The sequence below is a fragment of the Hemiscyllium ocellatum genome, chromosome 2 (assembly GCF_020745735.1).
Source record: "Hemiscyllium ocellatum isolate sHemOce1 chromosome 2, sHemOce1.pat.X.cur, whole genome shotgun sequence".
NCBI lineage: Eukaryota > Metazoa > Chordata > Chondrichthyes > Orectolobiformes > Hemiscylliidae > Hemiscyllium > Hemiscyllium ocellatum.
In genome coordinates, this window is record NC_083402.1 from 56,789,950 (window position 1) to 56,804,143 (window position 14,194).

A 14,194-nucleotide genomic window follows, 5' to 3' on the forward strand; every position below is an offset into this window, starting at 1 on the left:
AGTGTGGAGAAGATATTCCTGAGCTTCAATTAGCTTATAGAGCCGGCTTCAACACTCACCTTGTGCAAAATTGAGAGAGTCAGGAAGGCAAATAGCTGTCCATCTCATGCCTGCACACACAAATAAACAGCCCCTCTCTTCATCCAGCTTCCAAGACCAGTCCTGAACAGGGGACAATTATTTCCCTCTTGTTTCCTTCAAGGTGTCAGAATCATATTACGCCATTATCAGTACCTGCTGAACACTTTTCATCATGAAGATTGATCCCTGAAGTCTGCAAGTTCACCAAAATGTACTAGGAATCATTTTCATTTCATTTCAATAAACTCACACAAGATAGGCAGCACTGTATTTCTACAACATAGCAATTCCAAATTACTTCTCAGATTGTATAGGCAATTTTAATAATGTATTTAATGTAGCCATTCAAAAGTATCTTCAACATGGTGTAACAAAAGATTTAAATAATCCGCCCTTTGAAGTATTGCCCTTGACATTTTCCTCTGTGTTTGTTCTTGTGGATTCAGGATTGTCAAGAATGGTGGGAGAGCAACAAATATAACATCAACTTGCTTTTCATAACATCTGTAACAGAGTAAAAGTAAGGAGTTAAAATATAATTTGCCACTGAATCACGTAGGAGATAGATTATCAAACATTTGGTCAAATAGAAAGGGTTTAAGAGTGTTAAAACAGGAAAGAAAGGAACAATTGTTTTAGGAGAGGAATTTGAGAGCTTAGTGCCTAGGAGGCTGAAGGCACAGCCATCAGTGGTGCAACTACTAAAATCATAGATACAGAATTGGAGGAACACAATTATTATAGGATTGAAGGGCTGGAGGAAATTGAGGAATTTTAATATTCATGCATTTCTTAATGCAGAATCTTTATAGGCCAGTGACTATAAAGGTATTGGGTAAATGAAACATTGTGAATTCAGACACAGGCAACAATGTTTGAATGTGCACAAGTTTATGAAAGGTGAGAAAATGGGAAGCTGTTCAAGAATGCATTGGAATGTTCAAATCTAAAGATATCAAAGTTATAGGAGATGAAGACATCAGTTGCAGATGACCTGAAGCAGACTGGAGTCAGATAATGTTATGGAGGTGAAAGTAGGTAGTCGTAGGAATGGCATAGACATGCAGTCAGAAGCTCATCTCAGAAATATTTTTAATTGTTAGTTCATTGGTGAAAGCGATGAAAAGTTACAAAAATGACCTCAAATAAGGAAAAGCATTTATTGTAAAAGCATTTGAATGTATCTTTAGCACAGTAGAATGTGACAATCAAAGACTGCAATCCCAGCCAAACTAGTCAATGGAATATAGTAACAAGCAGCAGTCTTAGTTTCCCATTGATGGAACATGTTTATAACTCCAAATTCTACAATTAACATATTTTGCTGAAATTACTCAAAGGCAAATCCCTAAAAGAAACAGAAATGACTAAATTAGGAACTGTATAAGAAAGTGTAAGTGGCTAAGTCTAAATATCCCAATGCTTCTTTTTATGCCTTATTAGACATTTTGTTCCAGCGATGTCAGCAATCAAACAGCAAAAAGCAAAGGGCAGTCTCAAAGTTGTTGCTGTTCTTTAAGTCTTTTCTTTCAAAATCCTGACTTGGCTGATGTCACCTTTAAAGTGCAAGGTATGGAGTTCATTGCTAACTGTTCAGCCTCTTTCAAAGTTATTATTCATGTCTCATTAATACTGTCAACATCAGTTCACAATATGAGAGAAATTCTCCAAGTCAGTGTTTACATTCAATGAAACTCCAAGTAGTTCAACTAAGTTTCTTGAAGCACCTTAGGTCACCAGTTTGCCAGTAACAAGTTGGAAATACAGTGAAGCAATTGCAAATTCCAGTTATGTAATTGTGACCAGTATTTCTGTGAGGAGAAAATAAGAATTGTTCTATTTCATTGAGGAAAGTGAGTGTCTTTGATTTATAATTCCTTTTCACAAAAAACAATGGGAGAGTTTCTAAAGATGCATGAAGATAGGCTTGGAAGTGTCCTGTCAGGGAAAAAGAAGGGAACCACATTAGTAAATGTCCTTCTTCCTGGGGTAAGACATAACAGGTTTGGCTGCCCATTCCACTGGGACAGGCCTTTGAAAAGTCCAATAAAGATCCAACCCATAGGTCATTCTGTGATAATACCTGAGGTGATATTTCCCATTACTGGAAGTGCATGCGTTCCCTCTGCCATTTGCAATGGCTGACAACTAATTCAGCTGACAAGACTGAGAGGACCATTAGAACTAGAGGCTCCATGCACCAGTGATGACACTGTGAAGGGGAAAGGCTGTGACGATTCTCTCACTGTTCCTGTACAGGGATTTCCTTTTCAGTCCAATCTCTCAAATCTCTTTATTTCAACAAGTTTATACTGATGATTGATGGAACTTTCATGTAGAGGCACCCTTGTGCTCACTAGTCTGCATCAACTGTGTCCACCTTTCCTCATGGCTGCCAGTCTGACATTGCTGGATTGAACCTACAGCTTTCTTATTGATATGTCAGTTTAGGAGGTCACTTCCCAGAGTGCTATGTTGGCAGGGATATCGCCAACATGCACAGACTTCGGACGCGCCTATGGGCCTGACATTGTGATCACAATGCCTGTCGGGAAAAACCAACCTCATTTATCACCACTCATGAAGAATAAATTTACGCCTTGCTCTCATTAATATTTGTAAACTATATGGATTATAGTGGCTGATTGAAAGGACAAAAACATTTAATTCCTTGCACTGAGTTATTCTTTATTGGAGTTATTTCTAATTTATCGTGGAGACATTAGTAATGAGTTAGACATGAGTTTGTGTGTTGATGGTAGGTATTGGTGGGAGTCCAATGTGATTATAGGCCTTTCTTCATTACTTTATGATGGTGGAAGCTAGAGCCATTTGTAGCTGCATTCTGTGGTTTGGTTGCATCAGTCCACAAATTCACACACCTGTAACTTTACACCTTTCAATGTCTTTGTGAGTGGCACAATGGCACAGTGGTTAGCACTGGGTTCAATTCCCGCCTCAGGCAACTGACTGTGTGGAGTTTGCACATTCTCCCAGTGTCTGCGTGGGTTTCCTCCGGGTGCTCTGGTTTCCTCCCACAGTCTAAAAATGTGCAGGTTAGGTGAATTGGCCATGCTAAATTGCCCGTATTGTTAGGCGAAGGGGTGGATGTGGGGGATTGGGTCTGGGTGGGTGGCGAGTCGGTGTGGACTTGTTGGGCCGAAGGGCCTGTTTCCACACTGTAAGTAAACTAATCTAATTTGTAAATGACACTTCTTCAGCAACCTACATCATTACAATTCTTGATAAGACTCCAAAAATAGAAATCAGTTTTCAAATGCCAAGGGTTAACGGCATTTCATTTAAGTCTAAATTGTTTATTCCCCACTTGGAATTCGAATAGACGGCTGTTGATGAATGAGCAGTTGGTTTATTCTCGGTCTTGGTTAACACCAGTCTCATTGGGCTGCTGAGATTCTGCTTTTAATCCTCTCTGAGAGCTACCTCATATCAATTCAGAACATCCACTGACACCTTTTCTTTTCTGGCACTTCCTTTTTTGTTTTGAAAGTATGCAGCCATATCTTTTTCAGTTCTCTGCCTAAAGGCAGGTCCACTCCAACTTGGGTAGGACAAGGAGGTAGGTACCAGATCTACTCCAGCTGGAAAAAGGAATCAACTTCCAGATGGAACCACTGATCTGAACCACACTACACTGCACTGCCCCCATCTCCCTGCTTCCCAAGGAATCCAAGTTGCTCTTGCAGTAAGTATCTCGCAATTTAGAGCAATGGATAATAATGGTAGACCTTTCAAGTTTCTTTCTATCACTTGGATTATCAGGAAGCTCTCCTGCGTTTGCTACCTGCCACTGTCATATTTGTAAGGATTTATGTAGATAATGAGCAAACCTTCCTTAGCCATCAGATCCTGGAGAGGAACTTATACCTGGGATTCTGACCCATACACAGGGGTACTCTCCATTGCACATGCGACATACACTTGAGTTTAACCACACTGTAAAGTACTTTATCTCACATTTCTAACTGAAATACATTTGTAGCCAAGAACATCACCTATCTAAAGTGATTAAATTCAGAGAAAGAATACCACTCTGAGGTTGTGCCTTTATTTTTATAAAAGCAGCGTAGAATATGAAGTATGCTAGAAGGTACTTCTTGCAAATGCAATTTGTTCAAGCTAATCTTGCTCAGAGGAAATTATTTTAAAAATTGTATCTTGGGTTAATTTGCAGTTCTGATGATGCTACGGTTTCTTTATCTTTATTCAAGATACAAAAGAATCATTTGTTTCATCTGAACCATTAGTTCTGAATGAGTTCACATTGTTTTCTGTCTCTATCTCTCTCTTAAGGTGCATCTATCTATGCTCATAGAGCAGTATTGGTAGCTCGCTGTGAGGTACTGGCAGCAATGTTTAGTGGATACTATGCTGAAACAACAGCATGTCAGATTCCTATTCAAGGTGTTTCCAAAGAAACCTTTCTCTCTTTCTTGGAGTATCTGTACACTGATGCCTGCTGCACAGGTAAGGAATAAATTCTGCAGAGGTGGAGAAAGTGTATTTATATAAAAAGAAATTTTAATAAAGATCTTGCAGATCAGCTGTCTAAAAATGTGATCGACTGAGTTCCTGCATGTTACTAATGTAATGTAAACTCGATCAACTTTGGGCAGTACAAAGACACTGAACAAAGACGAAGAGCCTTCCAGGTTCAAACCACCCTACTTCTCAGTTACAACAACAACAAGAATTTTAATTCTGTAAAAAGCTTGTCGGTGATCTCAATTGTCCTAACAGCAAGTCAGTGTTACCTAGGAAAATTTCATAATTTATTTCTTTTCTGGTAATCAATGATACTTTATGATTTGGAAATGCCGGTGTTGCATTGGGGTGGACAAAGTTAAAAATCACACAATGTCAGGTTATAGTCCAACAGGTTTATTTGGAAGCACTAGCTTTCGGAGCGACGTTCCTTCATCAAGTGGTTGTGGCTTTATGTAGTGAGAGCAACATTTCCACAGGACTGCTTGGAGACCAGGGATTATTTAAGAGTCACAAGTTCACAAACTCACATCTTCAACTTTGGATTGCTTGAGTCCAGATATTTTCTGACACCCACTTCAATAGTAAATGCACCATCAGAGCCAGTTTTCACCATGGGCTAGTGAGAATGGGATCTCCAGAAGAGATCAGTAATGGGGGATGGTGGCACTGTGTGCAGAAACAGGCTGGTTAAAGGCACATATCAGTTCTTCAAGACATTGCTGCAGCTGTTTGCTTATATATTAGGGCCTCTAGGCTCACCTTCATATACAGTTACATCCTCAATTCTCATATCACCTCTATACCAACTCATACCACCACCAAACCAACTCATGTCACCAACAACCAAGGGCATCACTAAGAGCACAAACCACAGTATAGTCTTGCTACCCACATCCTTCTCCTGTACTAGCAAAAATGGGGACACAGACAGAAATCTTAGAATCAAGTCACATCCATTATTTTAAAGTGCATCTACTCTGATAAAGTTGGAGGCGTCAAAATCAATGCATAGAGGCAAGGGCCTCTATTTCCATGTCTCTGTCAATGCAGAAAGGATCAAACAAAGTAGGCACAAGCAGCATTGACAATACTCCTGGCTGTATTCATGTTGCAAGGTGAAAGAATAGGCCTGAGGCTGGAAAGGATATGAGGCAGAAATCCCAGCCATCTCTATGCAACAGTCTAAAGTGAGACCTTTCAGAATTTTCACTTCCATAATCCAGCCAAATGCGAAGATGCAGGAGATAGGACAGAAGCTCAGGAACCTTTTGAAAGACAGGTTTGACTATCTTTAGGGGCGTAAAGGTAGCAAGGAGGCAGATGAACATGGAGACAGGTTTGGACAAGAAGGCAAAGTGGCAGTGGGTCAGCTCCATTGGCTGCAGTCCCAGATAATGTTATTACTTGACAAGCCAGGTGTCAGATTGAAACCTGACTTGATAGATTGTATTTTGTTTTATGTTTGGGTTTAATTAGGTGATCTTTCTCTGAAACACAAATGTGCAATTCTGCAGATTCAGTTTTAACAATAAAACAAGGGTTTATCACTTAAAACAAATGAAGAATAAAATAGAATAAACCAATTTTTTTATATAAAGCACAAGTTTAAAAATGTCAAATCGCATGATTAAATACAATCTCATTTATTCTGACAACACTCCATTTCCAGTATTCACAAAAGGAGGGAATTCTCTTCTCTATCATATCTTTAGGGTTTAACTTAACAGATTTTTTATTTCTGGTCCTGACAATCTGATAGTCTCTTCCTTGAGTCTTCATAAAACTGAGTCTGAAATTTCTCAGCTTCAAGTAAGCCCTTCAAGTTTTAGCCAACCATTTCTGGGCTAGAATTTTCAAACAAACTCTTTATACTTGGGAGTTTCTTAACTGGTTCGTAACTGTTTCTTAACAAGTCTAAACTATCTCCTTCTTTGGACGTAATTGTTACACAGTGCAGGTGCAGCCAAGGCTCCCGTAAACGTGACCAACCCAAAAACAGCTTTCTTCAAGCTATGGGTATATCCCTTAAGACAAAAAAATCCATTCTGGAACCTTCTGACTGAAGACTGTTTGTTTAGTTTGTTTGTTTGTAAAAACTCTCTCAATGAAAACAATATCCCATTACTCTCCAGGAAGACTTTACTCATGCAATAATTTAAAAGAATAACCACTGATGCAAAAATAATTATAAAGTTAATCATGACATTCCTTCATACTTACACACAGACTAAATCACTCAGACTACTAATTCAAATTCCAAACTCAAACTTTAATTTTAAATATATATATATTTATATATGTATATTTATAAAAATAAGTAAATCACACAGCTTACATCACACACACAGAACTTTGAACAGGCATCAACTTTGATGGGATGTACCTTACGGGCCTAGGAAGTTTATGTGCTGAGAACTGAAGCTTATGCCTGTTTGGTGGAACTTCCAAGTGATCATCACAACTCATCAGAGATGTGGCAGCCAAGTCAGGTCCTTTAGCAAATTTGCCATCAGCACAAAATGGGCTTTTCATCCAGAAAATCTCACTTTCTAGCAGCTTTGTGACAGATGCCAGATTACAACATTGGAAATAGCTCTATCTCCCAATTTCTACTTCAGTTATGAAAATCCAGACCATAGAGACTTCAGCACAGAAGGTGGCCATTTGGCCAGTCAATCCATGCTGGCTGAATGAGTCCCAATCAGTCCCATTTAGCGAGTCCCATTTGCTGACTATCACTATAGCCCTGAAAGCTTACTTCCTTCAAGGGCCACCCTCACTTTCCTTCTGAAAACATTCATCGTACCCCTTTCCACTATCCTCATGCACATCAAATTCTCATATGTAAAAACGTTTATACTTCTACATGGTCCCCCCATCACTTGTTCAAGACTGTATACCTGTACCTATATCCCTGAGTCCTTACATCAACAGGGGACAGTTGTTTTCTTTGCCTATTCTACTTAAGCCTGTCATAATCCTGTATATAACAATCCAATTTCTATTCAAATATCCTTTGCTCCAAAGAGAGCAACACCAGCTTCATGGTGATGGGAACAGGAACAGTCTACCAAGCAGCGAGGTAAAAGTAAGGACTGCAGATACTGGAAACCGGAGCTTAGATCAGAGTGGGCTGGAAAAGCACAGCAGGTCAGGCAGCATCCGAAGACCAGGAAAATCGCGTTTCAGGCAAAAGCCCTTCATCAGGAAGGGCTATGAGGCAGCGAGAGCAGGCAGCCCAGAGCAGTGGCTGAGGTGAGGTTGTGCCCTTGTGAGGTGTGAGAGCCTGGCATGGCCAGGTGCTTATGGATTGCGGTGTTGAACTGTTAACTGTTTCTTTGTTTTTCGATTTTTTTGTAGCAAGGACTGTAATGTTTAATTTTTTTTAACTTTTTGTTTTCTTTGTTTCACTACTTTGTACCAAGCTACTTTTGAACTTAAGATGGTGCCATAAGTGGCGACTTATTAACTTTACACTGCACTCATGTGAGTACATGTGACAAACATAGTTTATTTCAATTAAGTTTGTAGCTGAAGTCCCTCATCTCTGGAAACCCTTTAGTTAAATCTCTCCAGCATTGTCTCATGGACCTTCACTTATATTATTGGACTTGGCCTAACTAGAAATTATAAAGGATAAGCATAACTTCCAATATTTTTCTCTCAATACCCCCTCTCGTCATAGAGCCCAACTCCATATGTTTTGCCTATGTATTTCTCTGCCCTCTCACTTCCAAAGATCTAAACATGTAAATTCCTCTGTTCTTCCACTCCTGCAAATTTTTCTTTAGAATTGTGCCAGTGAAATTTTATATTACTTGGCAGAAGAATATCAGTAGAATATATTATCTGTAGTAAATTTCATCCACCACTTGCTTATCCATTCTGCTGGCCTATCTATGTCCTGTTTCATTTGATTGATAACATCCTTGCTGCCTGCCACACATCCATTTTTGGTGTAATGGCAAATTTCAAAATGTTACTCTGAATTCCAATATTCAACTCATTTGTATTTGTCAAAATAAAGCAATGGTCCCAGCTCTGATCTTTGGGAAACTCCCTGTCTATTAGCTGGTTGAAGAACGACCAGCATGGCTCATTTCTTTCAGTCTGCGAGCCAACTTGTTATGCAAATTGACACTGACTCTCCTATTCCATGGTAACCAGTTTTATTAACAAGCCTTATACGTGCAAGCATTCTCATTGATACAGGTAAAGTTGCCATAGCCATATCACACAACAGGACTGCTCCGTCATCAAACAGAGACTTTAAGTCAGAGAATGGCTTAACTTAAGGATCACTACATCTCAGACAAGGGGAGAGGTTGAGAAGGAGAATTCTTCATGGTAATCTCACTGATACAAAGCACTAATCAAACGATATAATCTTAACCTGCAGCTCTAAACATGTATTATCCTATTCATCCCTAACAGGACCCATTTCAACCCTTACTACCTGCTTATTATTACATACTGGTATGAGCTGCTATGCGATTCTAATATACTTGTTTTGCCTTTTGTAAAATTTTCTTTACTTCCGCTCTCATCCTATTGTGTGGTACTTAGCCTGGTTCTTGCTTGTAAAAAAAACCAGCTGACGTGAGTCATACACTCTCTTCTTTGGCTTCCAAAATATTCTGCCTCTATCTTGACATCCGGAACCTTGGCTTTGCTTCCCTTCTTCAATTATTCCAGATGACCTTACATTGGAAATTTCAGGAAAGACCCCATATAGCAAATGGGGCTATGCCTCTGGCCATAAAAACTCATGAAGACCTCGTGTGGGCCTTACTTGGAGTCTGTGCTGGCAACCTGGAACTAGCATCACTGTGTGCTCTCTAGTGAAGGCAAGCACTTGTATGGTCTTGTAAAAGCCTGCCACTTTTACTCTGTCTCAAAAAGTCTCCCAAGGACAATTATTAGCAACTTGCAGAATATATGATCTGAATGTAATTATTAGACTTGCAGATTTGTGCACTTTCAATGTTAAAAAGAGACTTTTATATCAAAAATATTATTGAAGGTGAGTGAAGTGGCACCAATTTGTTTCAAATCAACATCCTTTCTTTGGTGACCTTTATTTTTGACGAAGGGCATAGAATTAGTTTGTGAGAAAAATATCCTGAAATCAATTAATACACAAAGGAATTCTCACTCTATTTTTGGAATGTTAATGATTTCTAAACTTAGATATTAAGAGAGACAAATTGTAAAACCAGTTTTGCATTTATTTCTGTGACTTAGTAACTGACCCTAAATTAACATTGTCAAAGAACTATGCTTGATAAAATTACCAAGAGAATGAAGAATATCTTGGATGATATCATTTTAATATTGTGATTATTTGGAACAAAATGTTAATTTGCCTAAACTTCTGTTTTCTAGCCAGCATTCTCCAAGCCATGGCTCTGTTAATATGTGCTGAAATGTATCAAATACACAGACTGCAGCAGATATGTGAATCATACATTGTCACACAGTTACAGAGCATGCCCAGTAGACAACTTGTATCGACCAACCTTAACATTGTAAACTTATATAACAAAGCCAAGGTAAGCCAATACTCATAAAATTGAAATACTTCTCCACCATTTATAGCGCATTATAGACCAGTTAAAAATTAAATGTTGAAGTCATTTCTTCAAAAATATGATTTGATCTCACAGAAACCTAACAATATATGAATTTTGCCAGCTTGATTAAAGCAGTACATCCATTGGTTCCAAAGAAAGTCATATTGGACTTGAAATGTCAACTCTGTTTCTTTCTTCACAGATGCTGCCAAACCTGCTGAGTTTCTCCAGCTCTTTCTGTTCTTGTTTCAGATTTCCAGCGTCTACAGCATGTTGCTTTCTGCTTTGCTGCCTCAGTTAGACAATAGGCAAAATAGTTAGCAAATGTGTTCTGAACTGTGTTTCAAAATGAGCCAAGTATTTATAATGAGGCTGGTGATGACATCTAAGATAATATCATGGTATCAAATAATAATATGGTGTATTTTTGATTCAAAGGTAATTTTATGCGGATGACCTTAAATGTCCATTAATTTACTTTAAACAACATAAATTGGGAATTTGGTGGTGACAGAATTTACCAGGCAATTTAGAATAAAGGGATAGAAATTGGACAGGGATACAAAACAGACAATGTTGCACCCGTAGCTCAAAGTTCCTTATATTGCTTCACTGGTTTTGGCTTAGATTTACCCAATTGGGATCCTTTAAATTAGCCTTTCACTAGTTAAATCTGTTCATGGGATTTGGACATCAATGGCTACTCCAGCATTTATTACCCATTCCTAGTTACTCTGTGGAAAGTGGTGGTGATGGTGAGCCTTGCTATGGTTGTGAGGAGGGTGGGTGTTGTCAAGAAGGGACCTCCAGCTTTTGACCCAATGACCCAGGAACAGTGGTATACTTCCAGGTTAGGCGGCACGTGGCTTGAAGAGAAACTTGAAGGTGATGTCGTTCGCGTACATTTTCTGTACTTGTCCTTCTTAGCAGCAAAGCATGTAAATTTACAAAATGGATGCAGAGTAGACTTGCAGAGTTGCAGCAATGCCTCTTGCAAATGGAAGAAGAAATGCTGCCACGCTGCATTGGTGGTGGAGGGATTGAATTTTGAAGGTGTTGAAGTTCCAGTCAAATAACTGCTTTGTCCTGGGTGGTGTTGAACTTCTTGAGTGTTGTTGGAACTATTCTAAGGATTTCTTGCAGTGATGTTCAGGGACTGAGCTGATTGATCTCCAACAGTCATAGCTATCTTTCTTTGTGCTAGTTATAATAGCAACCAGTTGTTCAGATGCAGTTTGGAGAGTGCACCGTCATTCCTAGTCTCACCACTCTACTGGTCAAAATATGTTTACTTAAGTGCTTTACTCAGTTGCTGATCTGGCCAAATTATACTTTATTAAAGAAACTTATTTTTAAATTCTGAATTGATAAAATTATTGTTGCATTGCTGAAAAATACAAATTTTGTTGCAGCTTTTTGATGTGCACTCATCAGGACTATTTGCAAGAATTTTAATTGACTGAAAAAACAATTTAAAACTGCACATGATTCTAGGGTTATCCTAGAATGCAAAGATAATCCCTTGAGTTTTTTCTGTACTGCAGCCAGTCTTCATGAACTCCTACCCCCTCCACCCTACCTCGAGAATCACAAGGAGTTTGTCGATTTGTGTGTCTTTGAGAGAGGAATCTGATCAACTGCCTCTGTTGTATCCTCTTTCATTAGCCCATGGGATCAAATTTCCTTTAAACGTCCCTCTTGCAAGCCGTGAACTCATCTTTCTCTAATTCTGCTCCTCATGCCAGCTGAGTTTATCTTCTGTAGGAGATTAATTTTGTACTCCTTTAACCCTATTTCCACTAAACAACTGACCGCCCCACTTCTCCTTCTGGTCCTCAGGGTTTGCTGATTTTGTTAACAGTTCACATTCTCAATTCAATCTGCTGACATCACCCTTCTGCTCAGAAATCTGAGCTTGACCCCACTGTTTTTGGTAAATCACTTTTATGACCTACCATCTTCAAGATGCCAAATGCATCTTTCTCAGGATTCTGTATTTGAATGTCTCCAATCAATATTCTGCACTATTACAGCTCTTATCAAATTTGCAAATTATATCCTACCGTCCAACTGGACTGTCACCAGAATCCTTCCATTCTTCAAACTATATTCGGAGTTCAACTTGTAAGCCTTTTCTTATGTCCCCAGCCTCTCTGACTCAGATGGTCTGCCTAAGGATGTATCCACAAGGCACAGAACCACTAAAATTCATTCCAGACCGATCTGTCAAAATTTCACACTGACTCTGTCCCTGTTGATGTTGTGTACATTTTAATCTGGAATACTTTATTTTCAGTTCCACAATGCGACAAGACTGTCTACTTGGTTACTGCATTTCATTGCCAGCAACTACCTCATCTTCAGCCAAAAGCTAGAGTTTCAAGACCTTTCTGGTAAGGTGTTATTTGTACTATTTTAAACTCTCAGGAATAATACAGATTACTTCACTGAATTAATATTTACTAGTGATAATGCCTTTTTAAAGAAAAAAACATGTTGTATCAAAAATCAAAGGAACTTTCATAAACCCAAATTAAAATCCAGCCTCAGAGTTGAACATTTTATTTATATTTACAATAGTGTAGTTAGATGGTAAATAATTTTGCAAAGCTTGGGATTTGCCCTCTCCTGTAAGGTAGCTCAACATTTCCTTTGGCTCAGTGCAGGTGCTAATCATGGTCATAGCTAATGCTCACCACAATCTCCATCCATTACTGTCAAAGTTTCCCTCCCACAATGAGGTGATTTGCTGTCACTTCCTGCATCAGCCATTTCATTTAATAGCCCTGTCAGTTAATTATCCTTTTCACTAGAATTTGACGTGATTTGGTCCTGCCTGTCACACAAGAATGGTAAAATATGATGTTGTTGCTGACCAGACTCCCTCAAAATATATTAAGACAGCCTAGACCTTACCTTTTAAAGTAAGAAAAAGTTAAGTGTAAGGTGTTACACATTCCAGATGCAATTTGATTGGTCAAACGACTAGATTTGAAGCAAAACACATTTTGTTTATATATTCTCATTAAAATACAACCAAAGAAAGCGTAAAGAAAACTACATGAGCACTAACTCTATTAGAAAATTTAACAGAATGATAATTAATTAGCTGCTAAACAGTAACTGGTCCAATAAAGTCCCATAAACACACACTTGGCAAAAGGCAAATTCAGAACGCAGATAGTCTCACATGCAACTGTAGCAATCCAGGAAGAAAAACATTCCGAGGACTCAGTGTAATGGGGAGAGATGTAATGCAGCAACAGACCCAGTGTAAACTCTTTATTATTTTTAAAGAGCTCAGACCCTCAAGAGCCTATGGATGACAACAGATTATCAGCAACAGTAGATACAAACCAGAAAGAGGAAGAATTAAGGACAGTTAGGATGGAGTGCTCAGTAAATAGGGTGAATATCAGAAACAGGAGAGGGATTCAAAAAGATGATCAAATGATTTTCCATTAGCTGAAGAAAGAGAATATCCCACTGAAGGCTTGTCCCAGCCACAATCACACAGGAATAGAAAAAAGTTTCAGCTAAAAGGTTTTAGCCCATATTTCTAGGGTTTCTGCCTATCTTTAAGGTCAGGAGAAGTGTACCTCCTCAAAAGCAATTCCACTCATGAGATACCATGTGCTGATTTGAACTTCGGTGAAAATAGTGTGTGTCTACCCAAAATGACGAAGCTCAAGGCTGAAATGATTTGCAGCTTGAGCTTGCTGCACTGCTGACTGAACAGCTAGTACGTTAATTATTACATTGAAATGAGGGCTCCTGTTTAACTACACAAAGTGATGGAATTGCAATTTCTTTAGAAGTTGCATAATTTCACGTACAAAATATTTGAACAGGAATTTTTTTTAAATGGCAGAAATGTTTGAATTAACAGTGTCCTAATGCAGGATAATGCATAGACGGGTTGGACCGAAGGGTTTATTTCCATGCTATACATCTCTATGACAATGGTTCTAAATCATTTAGTCAAATGCAATATAGAGCAAAACTTTAGGGATATTTTTGACCTCTAAAAG

At 38.7% G+C, this 14,194-nt stretch overlaps 1 protein-coding gene across 1 annotated transcript in view; it reads left to right on the forward strand.

Moving 5' to 3' along the window:
- Positions 1-14,194, forward strand: part of rhobtb3 (Rho related BTB domain containing 3) — a 135,712-nt gene that overhangs the window by 120,632 nt on the left and 886 nt on the right. Inside the window, exons 8-11 of the mRNA XM_060841371.1 lie at positions 1,525-1,651; positions 4,396-4,569; positions 9,976-10,142; positions 12,460-12,556. Coding sequence (XP_060697354.1) covers positions 1,525-1,651; positions 4,396-4,569; positions 9,976-10,142; positions 12,460-12,556 — 565 coding nt within the window. The remainder of the gene's footprint in view (positions 1-1,524; positions 1,652-4,395; positions 4,570-9,975; positions 10,143-12,459; positions 12,557-14,194) is intronic.